This window comes from Octopus sinensis, unplaced genomic scaffold (genome assembly GCF_006345805.1).
Source record: "Octopus sinensis unplaced genomic scaffold, ASM634580v1 Contig13757, whole genome shotgun sequence".
Taxonomy (NCBI): Eukaryota; Metazoa; Mollusca; class Cephalopoda; order Octopoda; family Octopodidae; genus Octopus; species Octopus sinensis.
The window spans coordinates 37,078-63,161 of record NW_021833039.1 but is presented as its reverse complement, the minus strand read 5'-3'; the positions used below and the strand labels follow the sequence as shown (position 1 = coordinate 63,161).

The following is a 26,084-nucleotide window of genomic DNA, read 5'->3' as shown; positions in this document are numbered from 1 at the left end:
CCCCGAGTGGTTGCCATTCCACCCGTCCAAGATGTGGTGTCACTGTCGAGTCATCTACATTGCTATGAGCTACTGCTATGCCCTCAGGATCACTGCCCCCCTCGACGACCTCATCCTCCAACTCCGATCGGTTGCCTTCCTCTCCTATTCCAGGAGTTATTCCCCGATGGCCCATTCGAGCCAATTCAGTGGACTGCCAATCGAATGAACGTGGCCGAGAGTGACCTGTACACTCCTCACTCCCTCCCCCTTCGCTGCTTCCACGGACTGGCCAACCTGTACGAGGCACTCCACTGGCCGTCCATCCGGAAGAGGAGTTTGGAAGTGATATACGAGCATATCTGTGCGGAGGACACGTTCACGGACTACATCGGAGTGGGGCCGGTGGGGTTGTGTGTTGACTGGCAGATATCCAAGTGCATGAACATGCTCGTCCGGTGGCACAGGGGGGACATGCTGGCCTTTCAGAGACACGTCGACCGACTGGACGACTTTTTGTGGCTGGGGGTGGACGGCATGAAAATGGGGGTACTGGTCGGGCTCACTCGCAGGGGACGAACGGGTCTCAGTTCTGGGACACCGTGTTTGCATGTCTGGCCATGTTGGAGGTTGAGGAGGCCGTGTGTTTGGTAGATGAAGGACATGGAGGACCACCCGGAAATAGTGGAGAGTGTGAGAAGAGGAGTGGAGTGGGTGATTGACTCGCAAATCGAGGACAACCCCCCCGACTATGCCAAGTTCTATCGCCAGCGGAATAAAGGGGGGTTTCCCTTCTCGACTAACGACTACTCGTACATAATCAGTGACTGCACTGGGGAGGGACTGGCTCTTCTTGTTCTGTGCAGGAAATATAGTTGCCTCCCTCAGGCGGGATTGGGGAGACTGAGAGACTGCGTGGACTGTGTACTCCCCTCACTCGACGACAGATTATGGACATGGTTTGTGGGGACGGGGGATTCGCCTCCTACGAGAGACAGCGAGGGGGACGCCTGCTGGAGTTGTTCAACCCTTCGGAGGTGTTTGGGAATATAATGATCGACTACACCTTCGTGGAGTGCACGAGTGCTGCCCTCAGAGGACTCCTCAAGTTCCACAGGGAGTTCCCCGACTACCGAGGAGAGGACATCAAGTTGTGTGTGGCACTCACCTGTCAGGAGGGTGGTCGATGCCGGCTTTGACTTTATCCGAAAGAAGCAGAGGCCGGACGGGTCGTGGATTGGGTGGGTGTCCTCCCTCATCGTAGGTCGTGGGGAGTGTGCTTCACCTACGCCTTCTGGTTCGCCATGGAGTTCTTTGGGGAGTACGGGAGGACGTGTGTGGACGGGTGAGTGTAGGCCGACCATTGCAGTGCCCCCCTGCTGGAGTTGACCAAGGGAGTTGTCTTCATGTTGGAGAGACAGTTGGCCGACGGAGGGTGGGGGGAGGAATTCGAGAGTTGTGAGTTGAGGAAGTACGTGTCGTCCTCCACCTCGCAGGTCGTCAACACGTCCTTCGTCCTGCTGGGACTGATGGCTGTCAAGTAGGAGTTGTCCACATTGTAGGTTCCCCAATGTGTCCGTCATCGAAAGGGGCGTGTCCCTCCTGAAGAGTCGACAACTCCCGAACGGGGATTGGCCGCAGGTGGAGTGGGGCAAATAGTGTAGGAAAACGTGTCGGGAGTGTTCAACGAGAATTGTGCCATTTCCTACAACAGTTACCGGAATGTGTTCCCTCTGTGGACACTCGCCCGATACTCCCGACTGTATGATCACTAACTCTGTTTTGTGAATTCATTTTCTGCATTCCAATCGATAAACTGTGGCATATTGTCAATGTTGAAATTGGATTGGTTTTGATTATAATTGTTTATGTCAGAACGATCCAATAAAAGGAATAATTTATGCATAAACCAATAGATTCCATTTTCGGTTCGGCCTTTTTCTTGTTCTCATAATTCTAAACTGCGTCACTGCGCAGGTCATGAGCATAAATGGCCTACGACGATATTCCTAAACATTCTAGAATGTTCACCTCTACCTGTTTGTCCAAGTCTGATGACGAGTTCGAGAGTCGCTACCAACTGGGCAGCCAAATCGGAAAGTACTGCGCTCTGTCAACGTTAGAGGGGCCTTCTCGGTGGTCAAGAACTGCGTTCACATTGCCACCAGAAAAAACATGGCCGCCAAAATATTCAACACGGAAAAGTTGCCCCTGCGCGGTAAGTGATGTGGGACATTGCAGACTTCCAGAAAATAGAGCGGGAAGTGCGGATATGTCGGAAACTGAAGCACGAGAACATTGGTGAGTCCTCCCCCTCACGCACAGTCGAGTTGTGTGACGCAATCATGTCCAAGAGAATGTTCTACATCATCCTCGAACTGTACGTCCAGTCCTCATTCCCAGGGTGAGTGGAGGCGAGTTGTTCGATGACATTGTCGCCAGGGACTTTTACAGCGAGGCCGACGCGAGGTATGTCCCACACTCACCCTCAGTCGCTGCATGAAACAACTCCTCTCCGGCATCGCCTACTTCCACTCCATGAAAATAGTCCACCGAGACCTCAAGGCACGCCCTCACTTAACCACAGCCCGAAAACCTCCTCCTCTCCTCCAAAGACCGCGACGCTGTCCTCAAGATTGCCGACTTTGGGCTGGCCGTCGAGTCCACGGGTGCTCCCGCCTGGCATGGTTGTCTTGTCCACTCATTCCTGGTCTGGCTGGCACTCCCGGCTACCTGTCCCCCGAGGTGGTGTCCAAGGTGCCCTACTCCTTCCCCGTGGACAACTGGGCGGCGGGAGTGGTCATGTACATTCTCCTGGCTGGGTATCCTCCCTTCTGGGACGACACGTCCAAGGGGCTGTTCAGACAGATCAAGTCGGGGATTGTCAATGTAGCCACCTCCCTTATTCCAGTTCCCTTCCCCCGAGTGGGATTTGGTTTCCGAGGAAGCAAAGTACATCATCAAGAATTTGCTCAACGTTGACGCCAAAGAACGGTTCACAGCAGCCGATGTCCTCAAACTGCCCTGGATTGCTGTTTGTCCTCGCCTAATTCGGCCAGAATGCGGATAACATCATCCCCGCTTTCCACCGCCAGGCCACTCTCAACCAACTCAAAAAATTCAACGCCAGGCGGAAACTAAAGGTGAGAGGGAGACCTTTCTAGTCCCAGGTTGCCATTCTGTCGACACTTTTCGCGACCAAGAGCGTCACCCTCAGTACCTTGCTGTTGAGTATTCCTAGATAAGCTGACTAACAATTCTGGTGACAAGAAAGTGCATCCTGCGCCTCCCCCGGACGAAATAATCAGATTGTCTAATCAGTTGGTAAATTGCATTGCTGAGAGCGACAGTGACACTTTTCGGTGGTCTTTCTATTTTACATTTCAGTAAACTCGTTTCCAAGGACGCGACACTGCTGGACATGCACACTGGGGGTATTCTCGTGTGTGCTCGCGAATACTATCAATCGCAGTTTAAACTCAGTTTTATTTGTCTTAACGGACAGCCACAATCCCCATGGTGTCGTCGGTGGAGCTCCCCAACGTGCGCATTCTGTCAGACAACAGCGCGGTCATAACACTCGTCTCCATTCTGCGTCGACAGGATGAGTTGGATAATTGCTCAAAGTGTTAGGTCGGTGTTGTACGGAGTGAGTTGTGTTCGATTTGTCCAGACTATTGTGTGGCAACGCGTCGAAGGCAATTGGCTCGCAGTCCACTTTCATGTTTCACAATCTTCTGATCAAAGGGCCCCCTAATGATCTGTTTTAATGAATAATTTCTCGTTCGATATTTAATTTATGTCTATTTCTTTTAATGCTTTCTATCCATTTCAATTCTCGAACTTTAAGAATGTGATAAATACTTTAAATAATTGCATCATCACCGCATTCAAAAATCTGATAAAATTTACTTGCTTTAGATGTATAATTTAAGAGAAGCAAAAAAACGGTTGCCGCTCAATATGGTAAAATGTTAAACAAAAATTGCCTCCAAGACACAATGAAATAGTAGACTGTATGTGCCTGTGAATGAAAAAAGAAAATTAGAGATTCTCTTCAGTCAGTTACACCAAATGTTGAAAACCAAGTAGATACGTCGACTGTATCGAAGGTTTAAGTTCAGCAGACCATACATTTTCGAAGACAACAAAAGTACAAATGAAACGCCTCTGTTACTGATCTCGCGAAGATATCCCAATGAACCCTAAAAAAATATGCTGAAGAACCCTTTAATGAAGATATGTAAGAAAGTATTTTAGAAAAAAAAGAGAGGTCACAAACACTTTAAACACTTTATTAACCAAAGGACACTTTAAACACTTTATACAACAATTTGGATTAAAGGATTGAATTAGATAGTTCAAAAAAACTAAGCAAATTTTGGTTTAATAGGATTTTATTTGTTAAATATCATTATTTCATTGCATTCTCGAAATAATGGTCTGATATTCACATGGTCCCGACGGCATTCCTATAATTCTCCTGAAAAACATAGGGAATGAGGGAATCAGTGTTCTCATAAAAATCTACAATTGGTCGATTAACTACAACTCAATCCTAACGATTTGGAAATTGGAAAACATCCGCCCAATTTTGAAGAGTGGAAAACCAAAACAAGAGCCGGCCTCCTTCAGGCCAATTTCCCTATTATGTTCCATGTCAAAAACTCTGGAAAAACTCATCCTCACAAAAATCATTAACAGCATTCCCAACAAGGCTTTCCAACATGGATTCAAAAAAGATTGTTCCACTGCAAGCTTCCTTAGCTCCTTGACTAACTTTATCCATTCTGGCATTTCGTGTAAGCCAAGACATCAGAAAACTGTACTTTGTTCGCTGGAGATCCACAAAGCCTTCGACGCTGTGCCTAGAAAAAACCTAGCATAGAAAATCTACCAATCAAACATCCCTGAAGACCTCAAACTCTGGTTGACTAACTTCCTCAGCGGTCGAAGAGGAAGAGTATGCTTTGGAAACATTCGTTCCATTTCCCGTCTATTCCCAAATGGTGTACCCCAGGGCTCACCATTATCACCTTTCCTATTCAATTTGTTTACGGCCGATATTCCGAAGCCTAATGGCATGACGATCTGCTGCTGGCCTATGCAGATGACATTGTATTGGCATCACGGGACCAGAACATCCAAACAGCAAAAGGAAGATTACAACAAAACCTGGATCACCTAGTTGAGTGGTTTAACGTAAACCGGATGTCGATCAACACAGAAAAATCTGTCACAACTCTCTACTCCTCAGCCAAAAGACTATCGAAAACTTCAATCGAAGTTGTTGTGGAGGGAAGAGTATTACCTTTCAGCAAATGGCAAAAGATATTGGGATTAACTTATGACACGCACATGAACTTCTCTAAACATGTCACAAATGTGTTGAACAAATGTGAAAAGAAAATCAACCTCCTGAAATGCCTAACTGGTCTATGGAAAATGGGAAATCACCCTATACTTAAAACACTCTACTCACAGTATATCGAACCATGTATCTCATATGTTTGTGCCTCATGGGGGCCACTGATTTCGAATACAAACATTCGTAAAATCTCCGCAACCCAGAAAAGAGCTTTCAACTTACCGAAAGGTGGTATACAGGTGAAGCTATCAAACCACCAATCTCTTTCGAAACTCTCATTGAGAAGAATATAAAAGAGCATCAATGGTATAAAGGAACGATCCGCCCTCAACGATCTTGTGTGGGCTCAAGAGAGCAGCACAGAGCGAAGCTGAGAGCAATGATCAAATTCGTCGGGATCACCTAGTTAGTTTTTCTTTTGGTTAACGGTGGTCTTTGGAATAAATTTTGATTTGATTGATTTATCTGCATTGATGCCCATTTAAAGGGGCAGTTGTCCGTATTGGATGACCTACGTACACTAAGTGACCAAACTCACGATCATATAGGAAGGATATCAAAAACATATTTTTTAAGAAATGTGTTATCCCGATAATTTGAATAGAAAATCAAGTTCCCCTCTTTCCCAATACTTGACCACAGTCGCGTATAAACTCTGAACAAGTTGACCATCTGATATATTAGGGTCATGGCTGTCGAAATGAGTGGATAGTATACCAAGTTACAAGTGTACCATGGGAGTCGTAGTAAAGTGTGAGGAATTCTACTGCCTGGTAGTTCTTGACGTAGAACACGCACTCTCCGTTGTGCATAAACAGTCCTCGTCCTCGTCCGCATACTTTAAAGTGCTGGACACTGCCACATAGTCCATACCTTATGCACACATCCACATGCAGTATTCATCACAGGACCACGCATCACACTTCCGCACAAAAGACAGAGGCCGCTCAAAGGATAACTCGAGTTATTCTGTCTACTAGGAGTCATGCCAGCACACCCTGTCTGCAATGAGGTCATACAAGTCCACGAGGTGGGTCGGCAAAGAAACGAGAGCAGGATCCGGGACGACATTGAGGAGACTAGCCTGCTGACCGAATGACCAAATAAAGCAATACCTCCGAATGTGTGCATTCCGCAAACAGTCGAGCAGTGTCCCGTCTCACCTCAGAAATGGAAATACCCAGAATGTCACAAATATCGCCAATCGAGTCAGTTGTGGAAGGGTTTGCTTCCACTCCGAACAAGAGGGCTTGCAGAATGGCGGAGATTTTGAGGAAGTGGGTTAGCAGGTTGGATTCGGAAACCAGGGAAGACGTGAGTACATCCTTAGGAGAGAGACCCTCCGACACGACATGTTTGAAGAATGCCAGTCGACAGCACGTGGTCACCAATTGAGGAAAGTGTTCTGATTATTTCACAGGACCTACTTTCGAGTAAATGGAGGGGGATGCTGAGGGAGAATGCGAGTAGGAGGGTGATGGGGTCGACAAACACAATGGGCAGTTCGCAGGCATTCGGGTTGATGGTCAGACAGTCAAAGAAATGGAGAATGTCCTCCACGTGGGTGTACTTCTGCTGAACCACTCCCATGAATGACCACAACTCGACTAGCACGTGGTTGGGGGACACCAACGGAAACTCGCCGATGCCCGGATAGTGGAATCCGTCTTGAGGCAAATCAGTCTGTACTCCAATATTTGTCTTAATAGAGGGGGCACAGAACTACCGAATGGTGGAGGAGAACACGCAGGAAATGGTATCCTCGGAGGTGGGGAGGACGAGAGGGTATGCTTTCTCCGGCAGTTGGTTTGTGACCACGTCAAAAAACTCGGTAAGGTTGTTCAATTTGAGCTGGGACATTATTGAGGGCACTACCCGATGGTCGCGGAGGTCGGCACCAAAAGTGTCCTCCAAACATTCACGGACACTCCGCGTGTCAGCATTCGAGGCGGGTTTCCTTTTCTTAGTGAGTGGGGTAGCCCAGTTGAAGGTGGTGGAGCACAGAGGACAGCACTTGGGGGTGGCTTTAATTCGAGACATGCACTTTTTGTGAATGACATGTTCGCAGGACGTCACCAACACTCCATCACACAACGACAGGTTAATCACCAAATTGACCAGACTCTGCAGTGGTGAGGTTGAGGAGTACAATTCGGTAGTTTTTGTATAAACATTCGATCTGGCGGGCCATGGAAATGTTGGCGGGCACCCCGTCCTCCCCCGTCCGAGTGAACCCGAGCACTGCATTACAATCACAGCCAACCATCCCACGACTTGACCGAGAAAGTGTGGCACAGCCTGTTCTGCCACGAGTCCCCAGTTTCACGGCAGATGACACACCGAGGCAGCAGGTCGTCCGATTTGCTCACTTTGGCGGACAATCCTTCCACAAATCGACTTTGCAGACATTTGGTCCGACGGACACTGAATTCCTCGAAAATTCGATCTTTGGTGCGACGGGAGACATTCGAGAAGTGAGGCTTCGGCCAGGGGAGAGGGGAGTGAGACACGTCGTGGAGGACATAGTACATCTGAATGAAGCAGCAGGCATACAGCATTGAGGAGACGCAGAACGTGTTTGCGCGGGGTTGCCCCCTCCAGTGCCTCACAACTGGGCTTGCCCGGGGAAATGTCCTCACACAGGCCCCCGTACGCTTGATAGTTGTGCAGGACAAGTTGGAGAATGCTGTATTTGGTGGATTCGAACTCGAAGGAGGCGGTCACGGCTTCACTAAACTTGGAGGAGGGGACAATCACATCCTCGGCCACACAGGTGGACTGGGGGGGTCGATGGGCCCAGAAATAAGCCGAGCAAAACAAAAAGTGTACAATCAACTGGAGAGGGAGGTCAGAACACACGTCGGTGAGCATGTTCCGATCAATCAACTGAAAATGGGGGAGTGGCCCAACCACAAGACTGGACAGAATGAGGCTGAACCAGTGGGGCGAGTTGATTGCCTCAAAGTTCGTTTTGTCTGGGTTGAAGGGAAAGGACAGCCAAATCTGGACGTCGTGAACAGTTTTGGACATTTTCTTGACTCTACGAATAGAGGAAGGGACCACCTGAGTTGATATTCGTGGTACATTGTGTTGTACATCTCTGAACTGATCTCTGTTCGGCACGAATATTCCCCGTCGAATAATTTGAGGGCCAACTCTCCTTAATGTGAGACAATGCCCATTTGCCTTTGAGAGAATAATGTCCGGAGACAGTTTCCCCAACGTGGCGACAAAAGTATGGTTCGCGGTAGTCAGCAATGTCCTCGAGCATTGTGGAGGGCTCGACGGAGACGTTGTAGACACGATTCCAGACCCTGAAATACTTGGCGATGTTAATGTAAGTGGAGGCTTTTCTGAGGAGGAACACAGAAAGTTGTTTTTCAAGCATGTCTCGGTCGGAAATGGCGTCTGCTGTGGCAACACGGGGACTGAACCGTAATGCAGAACCGTGGCGTTGGCAATGAACCCCAGAAGAGACATGAGTCGGCCACTTCCGCATGTTCTCAAATTGCCGGTCAGGAATATGTCGAGTGACTTGTCTTCCCTCAACAGGTTGTCGATGAAGGAGGAGGGGGACACTCGGAGAATGGACTGCAACTCAAACGGGCAGCCAACCTGTGCCAGAATTATGTTTATATCCAAATACAAGCTGGTTATCATTTCCATCCAAAAAGGGCAGGAGCGCCCAGCCTCCTCTCCACACAACTTGATAGCCAGCAAATCGTGGAGGACGCGGGGGTTAGTGGGGGGGACCAGTTCGAAGTAACCAAATTTGGAGGCGTTAAGCAGAAGGAAGGCCCAATGTCGATAAAGGGGGGTCGATTGTTGTTTCTATGAATAGTCGAATGAACTTGCCTTTGGAGAAAGGAGTCCCTCAATAACAGTGGACACAACACCCGCGGATTGGAGGAACACGTCGTGGGGGAGGGGATATTGGAGGAGAGTCTTGTCGAACAAGAATAGGTATGTGTCGAGAGAGTGGAAGACGGGCGTGGAGAAGAAGATGTGGGGATTGTTGGGAAAGGAGTGAAAGAGGTGATAATCTCCGTGTTCTGTGGAATGGAGAGAAGGATACCCTGGAGATGTGTCAGGAGGGGAATGTAATATCCCTCCTTGTGCTCGAGAGAGAGGAAGAAGAGGGCGGCACTCTCGAAGTGGTCGATGAGGGTTATCAGGTTGATGAGTGCCCACACCAGTGAGTTTGTCCAAATGTCAGTTTGCCCGACAGTCCCCAACACAGAGTGGAAGTACGAAACAAATCGGAGACAGCACTCTCTCGACATTGCTCCCACGTTCTCCAGTAATTTCAAGGACATGTTTGTAGTGGCAAAGTGAGTGATGGGTTGTATATCGCAGAGGGGGACGCAGGGGAGGGCGACGGCCATGCTGGCAAACACATCCTCCAACTACTTTACTTAACAAGACAAACAGTGGCAGAGGACATGAGCACACTCCCGAGTCGACACAAACACTCAGTCTGATGACCAAGCAGGCAAATCCAAGTGACTGTCTCATCGAGCAGACTAGTAATGGGTGGGTAGTCTACATCAGGAGGAGTGCCCTACTTTCGAGTTGTAGTCGACGAACACTTTGCTGCTGAGTGGAGTGGATGGTGGGATCCCCCTCCGACATGACTAAGCATGGTCTAGTCCCTCTACTTTGATTTATCAGGACATAATGCTGATTCTTCAGACAGTCTACCAAATGGGGAATACTCTCCTCCTCCAAGTGGGAGACGAGTTTGTCGACGTAGAGCATGCCCTCGCTCACTTAAATACAAAGAGGAGGACACATTTGTCCATCCGAATGTACATCACGGCCAGGATCACCAATATGACAAAGTAGTCCATCACCAGTTTGTCCTCCCCGTAGAGTGGTGGATTGTCCAGTCCTGGGTTCCCTGTCGAGCAAGCACTGTCTTCCTGCCTCCACTCTGAAAATACGGAAATGAAGTTTTGAATGGAAATGGAGTCATCGGTAGCAAAGACTTGGCGGACGAGCGGGACGAGTGAAATGTCAGCTTGGGGGAAGAATAATTTGAATAGCAATTCCGACTGGGTTTCGTCCATCTGCTCTACTATAACTCTATTTGTATAGTCAATACAATAAATTAACTATTTTTAATGACCTTTATAACTATTTTTAATGAATGACATTTTCAACATGGTTTTAAGAAGGCCAAGTCCACGTCTTCGTACCTCCAATCCTTGTCAAACTTCATCTGTACCGGTTTTGCCAGCAAACCGAGGCACCAAAAGACCGTGCTCTGCTCCGTCGACATCCATAAAGCCTTCGATTCCGTCTCGAGGAAGCTCCTCTCAAGGAAGATATTCCAATCCGACTTTCCTCCGAAGCTAAAAATATGGATTACCAACTTCCTAAGTGGACGAAGAAGAAGAGTGTGCCTCGGTGGTCTGAAGTCCAAATCTCGTCTTCTACCCAACGGAGTACCTCAGGGATCCCCCTTATCCCCGGCTCTCTTCAACCTATTTTTGGAAGACCTCCCTCGCCCCCTCGACAACAATGACATTGTTCTCTCATACGCGGACGACATCGTGCTAGCCTCACGGGACCGGGACATCCAGAAGGCCTCTGAAAGGCTCCAAGCTAACTTGGATCGGCTGAACCTATGGCTGACGGACAACCGGCTCGTAGTAAACGCGGCGAAGTCCGCCACGTCCCTCTTCACCTCGGATAAAAGATTGGGAAGGACGTCTGTCGACTTAAAGCTGAATAATATATCCGTTCCCTTCTGCAGGAGTCAGACGGTCCTAGGGGTAACCCTCGACATGCACCTCTGTTTCTCCCCTCATGTGGACAACCTCCTTCGTCCTTCGCAAATGCGAACATAAACTGAATATTCTGCGAACTCTATCTGGTATTCGGAAAAACGGGTCGCACCCAGTACTGGCGAATATCTATCGCCAGTACTTCGAACCTTGTGTTGCGTACGCTTGCGGATCATGGGGTCCGCGGCTATCGTGGTCCAACAGGAGGCGAATCGAGGAGGCCCAACAAAGGGCCCTCAGATTAACCGATCGTTGGTCACTTGATAGCCAACGCCCCGGTCCAGCCTCTCTGGAAGACCTCATCAAGCTGAACCTGGGCCCGTCAGCGACTGCTCCGCCAAAAACGGCCTGCCGCCCAGTGCGATCTTGTGTGGGCTCGTGGAAAGACCACCGAGCGAGGATGAGGTCCCTGGTTGAGTGCATCGGGATCACGTGACATTTGTTCGGTTTTTAGCGTGGTCTTGGTGATTTAATAAATGTGACTCAACCACAATTTGTTGTGCTGGACAACAATCGAGTGCGTATAATGCACACCTGCGAACAGAATGCCTCCATCCCCCTATAACTGAAATGTTTCAAAGGCGTGAGTAGAAAGAATGTGAAATGACAAATTAGTGCACATTAGTATTCGCTCATATGCCCACCATCATGCGGACGGGATCCTCCACGGCCTCTTTAATGGACTTTAGGAAGGTGACGGACTCGCGACCGTCGATGAGGCGATGGTCATATGTGAGGGCGAGGTACATCATCGGCCGAATCTCCACCCGTCCGTCCACGGCCACAGGTCTGTCCTCGATGGCGTGGAGTCCCAAAATGGCGGACTGGGGGGGATTGATGATGGGCGTGGACATGAGCGACCCGAAGACCCCCCCATTGCTGATTGTGAAGGTCCCTCCGTCCATTTCCTCGACAGTCAGTGTCCCTTCCCTCGCTTTCCTCGACAGTTCCCCAAGTTTCTGTTCGACCTCCAAAAAGTTGAGTCCGAGGATATTTCTGAGGACGGGGACGACGAGTCCCTTGGGGGTGGAGATGGCAATGGAGATGTCGACGTAGTCCCGGTAGATGATGGAATCCCCCTCCACCACCGCGTTCACCACGGGAGTGTCCCTCAATGCCCGTGCGGCCGCCACAATGAAGGCGGAGAGGAACCCCAGGCGCACATTCCTCTCCTTCTGGGCCACATCATTGTACTTTTTGCGCATGGCGATGACATTGCTGGGAGTGACCACCACCTACCTCATGTCCACTTGGTTGAACGTCGTCAGCATCACGTACGTCGACTGAGCCTCCCCCAGTCTCTCCCCGATCCTCTTCCTCATCCGAGACATTTTAATCTGCAATCACACAATCCCCCTCACCCTCGTCTCTCCTTCTCTGCTCTCCACATCCCCCTCACTCGGTGCAGTAGGGGGAGTCCTGGGTGCAGTAGGGGCAGTGCTGGGTGGAGTAGGGGGAGTCCTGGGTGCAGTAGGGGCAGTGGTGGGTGCAGTAGGGGCAGTGCTGGGTGCAGTAGGGGCAGTGGTGGGTGCAGTAGGGGGAGTCCTGGGTGCAGTAGGGGCAGTGCTGGGTGCAGTAGGGGCAGTGCTGGGTGGAGTAGGGGCAGTGCTGGGTGCAGTAGGGGGAGTAGAAGGAGCAGTCGATTGGTCAGTAGGGTGGAATGATGTGTCAATGCGGACGAGGTCAGTGCCGGGAGTGACACTGGACTCGTCGGAGGCAATGAATTCGGTAATCTTGCCAGAGGAGGAGGCGATGACAGCGAGGGAGGTCTGTTGGTGGGTGGTGGATACCTTATCTGTCTCTATTTCTCCCAGGACATCCCCCACATTGACGACGTCCCCGAGGCCTGTCAATTAGTCGTACTCCTACATTTGTGCCACTTTATGTCTCCCTCACTTATCGACTCGGCAAAGTTGGGCGTCTTAATTATTATTTGTTCTGCATTATTAGTTGTGCTAACTCAGAGCTGGAGGAGTAGTCCTCAATTGACGAACAGTCCACGATCTTGATGCCAGTCATGTATAGTGGTTACCCTGAGGGGGGGAGTGCTGGACTGAGGCACAGACGGGGAGCTGGAATAATGGCAGAGAATACCCTTAGACAAATCCCTGCTGGCAGTGAGCTTGGCCGAGTGCTACGATTATAACACGAAATGAGTACACTAAAACAGAGTCTCAGCATTGGTTAGACTTGTATCACATTTTTTGTATTTGAAATAATGTTTAAATAATTTATTTAATTATATAATTTCCTAGAATGCCTGTTCACTCTAAAACGTGACGGTCGTTAATTATTGCCGTGGGAATATGCAGAATAAAACAAGGCGTCTCTCTCTGTATTCCGTCCACTCGACTGTTTTCCTTGACCTGAAATAGGTGTTATTATTATTTATGATAATATATTAATTTATATTACTCGAGCGGAAAGCGTCGGATATTTAATCAACACTTGATTTGCCAATTTATTTTGAACTTGCGAGTAAGTATATTGCGTAAATATTATCAGCCAATTACTATCACCACATTTGCGTGAGTATATATTCCCCTACTTGACTGGAAAATAATTCATTTAGCCCAATGTCGATCGATTCACCCGACCAATTAGACAGCACCCAACAAGTCTTGAAACTGACCTACAACCAACTCCGGACTATATGCAAGCGACACGGCTTCAATGGGCGTCGCAAGGTAGCCATTTCCCTATTTACTGTAATGCGGTCAGCCCACATAATATTTATCAATTATTGGATCACTAATCAACACTTAGAAACAAGAACTCCAACATGACCTTATCTCCAAATTCGGGCTCACCCCAATCAAAAGGCGTGAGACTGAAAGTGTCCACAGAGTAAACGAACAAGAACTGATTAACACCATCGAGGCAGAACTAACCTGCCACATTTGCTACTCTCTACTGAAGCAGGTTGTGTTGGCCTTTACTCCAGAGTGTGGCACTCAACTGCTCACATTCATTCTGTCTGCTCTGTCTGGAAAAGTGGACTCGCACTGCCAATGCCTACAATCTACATGGATCATGTCCCATCTGTCGTTCCCCAATCACGTGCTGCTGTCCCTCACTCGTGGTGGACAATTTCATAGAGCAGGCCGTGAACTTGATTGGAGGGGAGTACAAGGCTGATCGGGAGAGGGCGGTCAATCGAAGTAAACGATTCAAAAAACGGTGAGTTTGTGAGACATTTGTAGTGCCTCCATCGACCGAGTCATTCAAATGAATACTAAAAAGGTGGACAAGACTCCCGTCCCCCCCAATTCGGGTTCCCACGTCTCTCACCATTGCAGGGTCGAGCAGTCGGCCTAATCCTCGAGTGCTGTCCAGTCTTTATTCGTTGGTACCCCTGTTGTACCGTCCGTAGATTGCCCCGTCAGTTGAGCAGTGAAATTCTCAATCCCCAATTCACGGAAACACCCTTCTGTGCCTATGCTCGTCTCCACCATGCCAACACTCTCACCTCCCAGACAGAAATACCCTTTCCAAACCTGCCTCTGCCCAGACAGAGATACCTTTTCGAATCCCGCAGCCACCACTTCCCGGCCTTCAACCATTAAACCGCCGCTTTCAAAGCAATTGTGATTATTGTTGTGATTGCTAACATTATTTTTATTCAATTTAGTTTTCGGGTTATCTATTTTTTAGTTATTTGCTGCATTCCATGGTTTTGTTTATGATAGAAAATGTATATTACTCTCGTTCTACCCGATTCCACTTTGTGTTGGAATGAAGGTGGACTGGTTGGGTTTGCCTACAGCCGTTTGAAGGGAATAAATGTCCTGGATATAGCATTATTCAAATTAATTAGATTATAGGCTAACTAATTCAAATGGGGTAGTATGTTCCGTAAAAGTGTGGTTGTGTCTTGAGGAGGTAGCAAGTGGCAACCCCCGAGATCAACTGCGGTGACCAAGAAAACATACCGTGAATAGCAGAAAGACGATTCCCACGGAAACAGACAACACAAAGTATTTGGAGTCGAGGGAGGTGATCTCAGACTCACACCCAACAGAGACAGGGTGGTCGCACACAGTGTCATTACTATGAGGACAGCAACTGAGGGGGATAGACATGTTGAGGGCACTCCAGTCCCCGGGACCGTCCACTCCACAGCAGGAAAACTGGGGGTTATGCAGGCACTCACCAGTCGCTGAATAAAGTCAACTTTGTCGGCGGTGGTGTTGTAGTTGGTGATGGCAGTGCGGAGGTAGTCCACTGCACGGAGAGGCAGCTGGGCGTGAGGGCGGGGAGTACTTTCTGGTGGTTGATGAAGCACAGCACGAGGACGGCCAGGGTTATTCCCCCAATGATCATGACGAGGATGAAGTACTGGCAATACACAAACACTCGTACTGTTTTCCGCATTCTTATGTTATTCCGGAGAGCACACAGGCCGAATGTGGCAGCGAACACGAATATTATGGAGAACGTGAGGGACATTGAGAAGGGGATCAGTGAGATTGGGAAGGTTTTCAAATCAAATTTGTGGACAATCGGGAAGAATTTCTCTGCACTCAACACGGTCGAATAGATTGCTAGAGCACCAATCCCCTGCATTATGTTAATGGAGAGTGGACTGACTGCAAATAGAAGGGAGGCCGTTAGAATCAAACAACGAGCACTTCTGAGACCCATTATCGATCTAGAACATTCCTATTTATTCGGCATATTTAGCAGGTTGACCGCATATTAAATAAATAGTGTATAATAAAATTAAATAAAAAATAGACTGAAATTTAAAAAGGAGGAAAAAACAAAGGAGGAAAGAAATCAACGACGACGACGTCTGCGAGTGCTGCGTGCCCGTTGGTAGAGATAAGTCTTCAACTCGTTGGAGATGGCCCGGATGTGAAGGAAGTTACAAAAGCCTGCCCGAGTGCACTCACTGGGAGGTGAGAGGGAGGAGTACCCCACTTCGTGCTGCCGACAACAGGCATCCCTGAACTCGGTGACAGGGGACAGGTCTGCGTACAATGGTCTGCCTCCGAACCACCGGTCGTTGAGTGCATGGAGTGCCCGCTCGGCGTCCTCCTCCTCGTAGAACTGGGATGAGGGGAGGCCACCACCTTCACATAAGTATTCCCCAGCAGATGGTCGCCCACGTTTTCGCACACGTTCATTTCCTCGATGGGGCCGTACTACACACGTCAGGAGGATGACCACCTTGTCGTTCATTTCCACAAACACCTCCTCGAAGAATTCCTCGAACTTCCTCTGGTCCTCCGAATTGGTGGGCACTGCCGGTTAGTCTGCAGACCAACTTGGAGCTGACCCCGAGTAGAGGTGACTCACCTGTGCCCCCGGGAACATGTTCGTGATCAGCACGGTTTGGCTGAAGTTGGGTTTGTTGTGAATGCGCGTGCACTGGTCCCCGTGTCTGCATGCTCCGATTTTGAAGAAAAATGAACAATTTACTCTGCTTGTGACTATACCCTCTATACTTGTCTTTTTCTGACCCATAAATCGAAGCGAGCTGCTCTGCCATCAACAACACAATATTTAATTTATTTTTATATACTTAAAATGTTAATTTTGTAAGAAATAATTAAAAGTAAAATAAAATTTCGAAAAGTGGCCAAATTCTAAATCGGCCACCTTTTCACAACATTTTCTTAAAAATAAAAATTTAATTAACAGATGTCTTCCAATTTTTGTTTGTGTACGCTATATGTAGCTTACTTTAATGAACTTCTAATCAATGTTGAGAAAGAATATGAGTTTTTCAAACTTCTCAAAATACAAAAGTACAAAGTAAAAAACGAAAGAAACAAAGGTTATTGATTTTAGTGAAGAATTAGTCCTTCCGAATACGAACTGCTTAAGTAATTATAAATTGAATACTTTTTGATGCTAAATTTATGTTTCGATCGATTTACCCCCATAGTTTTATTTATAATTAGGAAATTTACCCGAGAAAAACCAAATTTGTAATTAATATATGTTTTGAGGCTGTCTTTACCGTCTGTTTTGTTGATTCAGAAATATTATGCACCTTCTGTAAGTGTTGAAGCTTGTGGAGTTGATTAGTATTTTCCAGATATAGCTTTCTGTCAATAAGAATGAAATTTTCGGCTTTTTCAGTCGGAATTTTTTAACTTTCGAAATATCCACGTAATGCTCTCCAAGGAATAATTTCAGTCAGTTGTATTCTGCGTCATCATAGACAAACATCATAGCCTGTTAGGATAAAGTAATTATTTTGTCGTGGATTATTATTTTATGGTGACTTAAGACGACTGTCAGTGTTATGACATCTGTCACGATTTCACCCTCGACATATTCATATTTTTAGGTTGAAGGCATATAAGCACTTTTGTTTATTTTTTTCTTAATTTGTAATTATCAATTGATTGAAGCCATATTTATTCTCAAAAAGATGTTAAAAAACTTGTCGGCTTTTCGTATTGAGTAATTCACTCATCAAGTCGATTGCCACCTCCACGGAAACACGTCCCAAATCCAAGTTGGTCCCAATCACGTGAACTTGATTTTGCATAAGCTCTTCCCGTCCAATGACTGGGCGTAGTTGGAGTGACATATTACCCAGAGTAAAGCTTGAATTCTTTTTTGCGTTATTGAGTCGATCGGAGATGCAACAGTCGAAATTCCAAGACATGACTGCCCGAATGTGCCGTCTTCGGATAGTTTGATAGACCTGGGTTATAACCACCAAGAGTACCGTCTTTGAATATTCCAAAAACTCCTCTCGCAAAGAAACGACGGTGCATTGTATCGGGGAAAGCCAGAATGGCCTGAGGTCAGGAATGTGAACAAACCAATATCCCTTGTAGTGGTGAAGTAAGATCTTGGTGAATTCTTGAATGGACCCAATGATTTGATGATGAATGATTGCGGGAGTCTTTCTGCAACCATCACTAGGCATTGGACACAAGGGTGAGACTATTCGTAGAATAAATCAAATCTCTCCCCCGAAGTGAGGTCCACCTCCACGATCCCGCACGTGTAAGTGGAGTCGTCATACGTCCGGACGTTAAAAGTTACCTAGTACATTAGCCAGGAATAGTACAAAGGGCAGTTGGGAATATCCAGCGCTCTCTTCGAAGGTGATCCCCGTCGCCGAGAGAGCACTCCGAATTATCTGGTAAATTAATCACCGTCAACTTGGGTAATCAAATCACACTCCTCGTGTCTTGTTGAATTCATCAAAGGCTTTGAAATGAATTTTGCCGACAAGTCGAGGTCAAACGCGGAATAAATCGACTTGCACAAATTAAGGACGCCGACGAGTTCGTCTTGCAACTAGAATTGACAAGTCGGGAGTGACCTTTTCCCTGGAACAGAACACGCACGAATCGTCGTAATTGGAGACACTGTTCAAGAATGTCATGTCAGAGTGCTGACCGGCGTTTGAGAAGATGGGATCGTAGTCTACCAATTTAACAGGCAAGTCCCAAGAGTGGGGACTCATCTGTTTGAAGTAGATACTACAAAATGAGTGGACTGGCGGACCAATGAAAAGGAATTTTCTTATTTATTAGATAGGTTTTTCTGTCTCGTGCAGGACAGATGAGAAACATGTTCTAGAGTAGAATTTTACAATTATACTTCGTAGGTCCCCACAAACTCATTTCCATAGCCCATTCTATCCCACAAATCCCAATTTGACGACGCCGGGGATATGACTCGGAAATAATTTGCGACGTCGTATTCGTTCTGCAAATTTTATTATGGACTGACCTCCAGGAATTTGAGCAGCGCGAAAAAGACGTTGATTCCTTGTTGGTTGAAGGACATTTCTAGATTCGAGTTTGTGTCGGACATTTGCAGTAATCGAGAACTCTGGCTGTTAAACAACGAACCAACCGGAAGAACATTTTCGAAGCTGCGGACATGCATCCATTTTATCAGCTCGATTTCGTCCTCGTACACAAAGCCAGAAATTCTTCTACAAACTTGGAGATCCTGGCTACATTCCCCGAACGCGATCCCATTCTACGTGTTATTTAATCGTTCGAACGTCAAAGAGTCTACATTTGATGGACTTGGCTGGGGGAACAGGCATATCGAGACTGTAATGATACGACAATTACTAACTCATTTAAACATTTTCCCTCAACTACAAATTTTTCAATATGTCGGAATAGAGTTTGGATGTTCAGATTAGTCCCCACACCCTCATAGTTGTCAAGAATCTGATTAAGCAGTCTCTGGAGTGTCTCCAAATCCAACACTTCCCTACAGATCAAAATCGGAAAGTACTGCGAGTCGGGGAAATCAAAGTCAGAAAAAAATAGATTGTCCTCAAATCGTAAGCTGGTCATGATCCAATCCATTTGGACCTCAACTAACCAGCCCGTGAGGATTCCCGCATGCCAAACTACTGGAGTAATCGTTAGTATATTCACCTGGGTTGCCACTGTTTGGAAATTCCCTGAACATTTCCTTCAGCCTGCAAATTGAACAGCACATCGAGGCGTCGACGGCGATTTCCAATATATTTTTAGGATTATGCTAATTTATAGATTTTTCAATTAATCTGCCGAACTTTTGACTCAGGTTGGCTAATTAACATTAAAAATATTATACGAATCAAATTACGCGACACTTCACAGATTCTCAACCAGACATCATAGAGAGCACGAATCAGAGGGTGAGATGGAAAATCTTCTAGAGTATTCATTTTTCAGAATGATCAAAATTTCTAATGAATTTCACATTCCATTCCAAATAAAAATTTTCGAAGCTAAATTAATTTCCCTAGAAAACTCACCAAAGTAAATTTCTGTGTTTATCATTTTGATGTTGCAATGTCTCCGTCGCAATCCGGTCATTCCTTTGTGCTTTGTTTGTGACTGAAACGAATTTTTATAACTTTGGTTGTTACGTTCGTCGATGTGAAATGAAAAATTGACACATAAGTTATATTCCCACAAATGAATAAACTCGTTAGTTGAGTCTTGTTTTGTTAGTCCTTGTGTCCGATGTTTGACGATGCGTTTTGATCAAGTCGGAATTATCAGATATAGTTCCTAGAAAAAATATTTTTATATTATTTTTGGCTTCCTGCTAATAATAGGTAAACAAGAAGTTAATAATTTCCTTATGAAATACACATTGTCGTTGAGTCCATTAATTTGCTTGGCCCCTCGGGATTCTGTTTTCAGTAGAGTGGGACTCCTCGCATTTACATTCTCTATGTTTCTCCAAATTCCATGTTTTGATACAATTCAAGCAATGAATATAATCCGGACTTTACTTTTCAGCTTTAATTTACAGAAGTGAGATTTTTATTTTTTGGCACCCACTCTTCAAATTAAATTTCTTAATTTTAGACTTTAGTTTGTTTGGATTTTAATTTGATAGACTAATTGATCACATGACTGCAAATAAGTAATTTAGGGCTTCTTTATTATCAGAATCCATAATTTAACCTCGATGGGGTCAATTTAGTCTCGAGTAAAATTTTTGTCTCAGCATAAACCATTGCTCATAAGAGTTTAATAGAATTATAGTCGTTTTAGTAAAGCCAGAGTGAATTAGGTCATTCGCAATACATGTTATTAACGAGTCTTTCCCTTTCCAATTATGAATTTTACTCTCTTTGATCGACTCATTTGTCGTACTTTCAGGCTAAACAACTTTGATTAATCCCTTATTTATTACAAGTCAAGAGATTATAAGAAATCTAACTTCGAAAAGGGAAATCTGCTTAGTCTTTTACAGTTTGTAGGTTTGCTTGCATTCAAGGTCGTCAAATCTGATTTAATTGAGGCTGATATAATATCAAATAACTAACAATTATCATGACATGCACATTCGAGATGTTACGCCTATTTAACTCATTATTATACATATTATTTGAGTATTGCTTAAAATCATCGGCCACCGAAGTTGGTTACAGTTACTTCACTTCATTATATTGTGCTCTTCATTTCAGACTGTTGTTATAATTTATACTCAAGCCATATTTGGGTGGAGATGCTATTCATACTGTATTTACTTAAGCTTTTATAATGGAATATCCAACTCCCTGAGGATTGAAGAAAACAGAAGAGATAGAAACCTTGCCTGTTTAATTTCATTTTACAGGCATAGACAATTGTGAATGTGCAGGGAAAAGCAAAATGAATCGAGAAGCCAGTTTATTGAGAAGATTAGGATGCATGCAATTTGATAATTGATTTGCTTATTAGTCTAGGAAACAATAAAATGGTACTATTTTAGGGAGATTAATCCCACTTATTATAATTTAAATGGAAATTATAATTATCATAGTCTATATTTGGCAAAATTTTCATGATTCGTAAACTTTTTGAATGAAAGAGGGAGCAAATGGGGTTTCCCGATGCCCCTGAGAAACTCAAACAATGAGTATTTCGACAAACTGGAACGGCGTATTCAATGTCCGGACCAACACGATATTTAAATGGACAAAACGCGTCTGTCTCAGAAATGTTTGGGAAAGACGGGGAGTACAACGAAATCACAGACGATCTAATTTTCTGCACAGTTCCCAGAGACGGGACAAAACAGGAGAATTCAAGAACTTTGATCAAAGGCTTTCTCCGAAGATTCAAAAGTTCCGAGGTTATCCAAGACTTTGTTAAAGCAATTGTCAACGGAGGGCGTCAAGCGACAGGATGTGTGAGCATCGAGTCCACTGTTGATGGACGAATTCAGGTTGACTTTCCACGACTGATTCAGATTGCCGGGAGAAAACACTACCCGCACGTGATTATCTTTCGTCTCTTCCGGGTGGAGGATGTGGAAATCTGTGAGTTGGTTTCTTTGTGCGAAAACGGATTTCGGAAAGGGCAACTTCACATGTGCATAAACCCATACCACTACCGATGCGAGAGAAGCGAGAGGCTGCTCATTGGTTGAATTAATCCCTCATTTTAGAAAACAAGTTACACGAGTCGACTTGTTCCACCAACTCGGAACTGAGTATTTTTGGAGTGATTCATGACTAGTGCGAGGACTGGATGAAATATTTGAGCGATATCTCCACATTTGTATGCAATCGATATTTAATAGAGATTATTATCATTGGTGCTCCGTCCAGTACTGGGAGTTCGGAGTGTCGAAAGGAGGCGCTTTCACTGCCTGTCCTTCGATAAATCAGTTCACAGTCACCGGAAATCGTGTCTTGGGGAGTAAACATGAATATTCCGTGGGAGCAATCATAACTACTCAGAGTAACAAATGTTCCGAGCATTCAAAGTTTTACACTTTTCAGTCATCAAGTAGAAGTTACATTTGTGAGGGGGTCACCTTCGAAAGAAACCCACGACACGTGATCAGTTTGACTTATAACGCGACTCGTTGTATCTTTGTTGAAGTGAATCATAAGTCGGGGCGCAGTATCACCAGACTAACGAGTAGGCAGAGAATCGAGGTAATTGGGTGACTCAGCACTAGGAAGATCTGCAACATGCGGCAAGTGTTCAGAGACATCATCCAAGATATTCAGTTGTTTTTGACCGACAACAACAAATGTAGAGATAATCATTAACATGTCAGATGCATTCGATCAGCGCATGTTTAGATGGTCTGAGTGGTGCACTGCCAACGTCAGTTTCAACAAGGGGTTTGGAGACGAGTACAATTGGAAGAAGGTCACTGACACTCCTGCCTGGATTAATGTACATTAGCTTGAGTTTGTTCTAGGTGACTTTTTCTCTTTTACTGCAGATGGTTTCAGCCATCGTCGATTTTGTCAATCTAGAATTATTCAGACAATCTAACACATTTCAATAAAGCTGATTATTTATGTTCTGGTTAGCTCAGCAAAAAGACCGAACTTGGGAATTAATTTTGAAGGCGTGACTTTTGATGCGTCCTGATTGATTCGAAAGCATATGTTCACTCTATATATAAATACACAATGCTCACACTACTTTAGATGATTATATTCCTCTTTGCATTGTGTCTTGCCATCTATTCAACTGAAGGTTTGTCAATTAGGACAGTTATTGATAGACTGCACTGATCAGAAAAAATTTTGCGACTTGAATGCGAGGAGAGGGTACTGTGTGTATCCGAACTGGATGGGCTCACAGATGCGGCAAATGTGCAAAAAATCATGCGGGTTGTGCAAGAAAGGTACACATTTAATAAACAGTTTCATTCAAGTGTGCAAGGATACTTCATCTTTATGTCAAGATATACAAAACAATTGTAAATTTGAGGGTTTTTCGGTGTTTATAGCAAAAAACTGTCGCAGGACATGCAATCTTTGTTAACGTGTCATCAATAATTTCAATTACTTATCTTTACTAAACTAAATAACATCTGACAATTATTCTAATTAATGCATGCTGTTCTCTCAATACATTTGCCCGAATAGCTGACCTCATTCGGAACTCTTACTTAAATTGAAGTAATATTTTCTATTTGTCTATCGTGATCGACATTTGCAGGATTATAGACACCAACCCGGTGAATGACCTCTAACACACAAATGTGATCAGCCCTATTGCCTAATGTTAGTTACTTGAATTTTTTTAATTGTATATGTTTGCGGGAACTTCTTTGTACAAAAACTGATGTCTATAATTATCACCTTCCTTCTCCCCTGCATTCTACGATTTATTAGAATAGTGGGAAAAACTAGGCGAGTAACTTTTCAGAATCCTCAGATTGTGCTAAATATTCAGGTAGTGCGATTTAACAAAGGGCACAAACTAAATATGAGCTGGTCAATAGATTGGACATTCTGGTCAATAGATCCACGCATTGACTACAAAGATCGAATGCAATCTCTCTGCACTTTTGACTGGGTCGAGGAATATTGGCAGTTAGCTAAGCTTGGAGTCATGCTAGAGCTTTCAACAGTGTCGGAGTAACATTTGTCTCTTCAAGGCTTCTGCGCACATTGACGAGGTGCAATAGCGGAAAATTGAAAGGCGGGTTCTGGTGCATCATCGTCAGTAAGGACGGCCATAACACGACGAGCAAAAAGCTGTGAGAATGGAGGTGGCCACAAATTTATGAGGATGACTTATTCGGGACCCTTTGGACGGACAACATGAACGGGATCACTAGCGATATCGTGTTTTAGCGTCTTAAAATCATAAGGGACCAATTCTGATTAGAAATCGCAACTAAATTAAATTATATATTATATTTTTAAAAATTATTATAATTAAATTTATATGTACAATACTGTGGCAACCCTAAATTAAATTTTTTAAAACTACATTTTTTACAGCAATTTAGTAAAAACAGAAAACAGTGAAAACTCGAATTATTAAGACAAAGGATCTGAAATTAATAGTTATTAACATTTAATAATGCATTCCCGCCTCCACAGGGATCGTATCATTTCTCCACCGCTATTCAAATTCCGCCGATAAGAATTAAAAAGAACACGGGATGTTCCATTCATCCTTTTAGCTTTTTCTTGGCGTGAGACACAATGACTCGATTCCCTGCGTAGTGGGAGCGATTGTTCTGGTCAACAAAATTGCGGCTGTGGTTGACTCTTAAATCGGCATATCCTAGCAATTCGATTCTATTGTAGGCTGGCCAATAATCCGTACAGATAATCGAATTTTTGATTAGCTGATATTGAGCCAACCAATTGACCGATCTTGCGTGGTCATTGTTATTTCCACAAAATCTCGGTGATTCAATTCAAATAGTAACAAATCATATTTTGGTTATAGTCGATGCAACGGCCTTCACGAGACATCAATTCAAAATACTGTTAAAGCGTTGCAGATAATATATTTTGATAATTATATAATTTTTTAAAAAATCATATAATATATTAATTTAGTTGCGATTTCTAATCAAAATTGGTCCCTTATGATTTTAGACGCTAAAACACGATATCGCCCGGATCACTATTAACGTCTGGTGCCAAGCCAACAAAATTAGTGCGCGATCAACTACTAAAAGTCGTTCGAAATCGTAAAAAAATCGGATTGTCCCACCTAATCCATGATATTTCACTTTATAATCTTAACGAGTGACGTGACGTGTGTTCTAGTGACCAAAAAAATAGAAATTAAAAATAAAAAACTCACGATGAATTATTCTAAATACAAAAAGAATCTTAAATCTCCGACTACCCAGGCCTCTGCGTCACTTGGGGGACTACGTTTTGGATTTCAAAATGAAAGAGGATCTTTCCGGTTTTGTCGACTACTGTACGAATAACCAACCTTTTGAGCCAATTGGTCACAAAATCGAGGAGACAAAGCTACGTGCGTCAGTGATAATGCTTAGGAACTTCCCGAATTGGGTTGGAATCGAGGAACTTGTAAAGTATCCGGGTAAACTAATCTCTCAGGGTTTTCTGATTGAGAGATTTTCCCGGAATGGAAGTCCCTTTTCTTTGGGTAAAATGACCATCCCTTCCAGTTCTCAATTTGAGTGTCATTTTGGGGCTAAGTTACAAATACAGCGATACAAATAAAAAACGGAACACTCATTTTCTCGATTTTTTTCTATTGAATGATTGATTTATTTTAATAAAAAATCGAATTTCAAGCTATAATCTTAACTTTTGCCTTTTATAAAAATCCAAACGTCAAAGATTTTAATATGTATTTAAACCAATTTTTTTTCAAACAAAATAAAAAAGAGAACAAAACAAAATAAAAAAGAGAACAAAAGAGTTTTTTAAACCATTTTTTTACTTTATTACACGTGTTGATTCTTGTTACATGGTTTTACAACTTACATTACAAGAAAAAGCAGAAATTATTACGTATTATAAAGTCGGAAAGTCATATCGGGAAATAAGAAATTTGACCGGAAGATCTCTGAGTGCCATCTCGAGAGTCATTCGAAACTTCACCATGAATGATTCCTTCCAGAGAAAAAAAGGCTCAGGACGAAGATTTAAACTTAACTCTGATGATCTCGGAATAATTCAACGTGAACAAAAAACTGACGTTGTTTTCAATTCCGTAAAATGTTCGGAAATTTTACGTTCTGAAACGGGAACTGCTGTCACATCACAGACA

The 26,084-nt window shown here is 44.6% G+C and overlaps 3 protein-coding genes and 1 pseudogene across 3 annotated transcripts; 2 read left to right on the top strand and 2 right to left on the bottom strand.

Moving 5' to 3' along the window:
- The first annotated feature begins 2,038 nt into the window (after positions 1 to 2,038).
- On the top strand, positions 2,039 to 3,049 carry LOC115229872 (annotated as a pseudogene).
- Positions 3,050 to 11,732: 8,683 nt separating this feature from the next.
- Positions 11,733 to 13,124, bottom strand: LOC115229871 (dihydrolipoyllysine-residue succinyltransferase component of 2-oxoglutarate dehydrogenase complex, mitochondrial-like). The gene has a single exon (XM_029800142.2). It carries the CDS (start codon positions 12,339 to 12,341, stop codon positions 11,769 to 11,771), a length of 573 nt encoding a protein of 190 aa, XP_029656002.2. The 5' UTR covers positions 12,342 to 13,124; the 3' UTR covers positions 11,733 to 11,768.
- A 523-nt stretch (positions 13,125 to 13,647) lies between these two features.
- Positions 13,648 to 14,467, top strand: LOC118761470. The gene is made up of 2 exons (XM_036499365.1): positions 13,648 to 13,823; positions 13,903 to 14,467. The coding sequence occupies exons 1-2, from the start codon at positions 13,713 to 13,715 to the stop codon at positions 14,272 to 14,274; spliced, it is 483 nt and encodes a 160-aa protein (XP_036355258.1). The 5' UTR covers positions 13,648 to 13,712; the 3' UTR covers positions 14,275 to 14,467.
- Positions 14,468 to 14,929: 462 nt separating this feature from the next.
- LOC118761471 lies at positions 14,930 to 15,811 on the bottom strand. The gene is made up of 2 exons (XM_036499366.1): positions 15,727 to 15,811; positions 14,930 to 15,696 (listed from the first exon to the last, which is right to left on the bottom strand). Exons 1-2 carry the CDS (start codon positions 15,778 to 15,780, stop codon positions 15,286 to 15,288), a joined length of 465 nt encoding a protein of 154 aa, XP_036355259.1. The 5' UTR covers positions 15,781 to 15,811; the 3' UTR covers positions 14,930 to 15,285.
- Between the last annotated feature and the right edge of the window lie 10,273 nt (positions 15,812 to 26,084).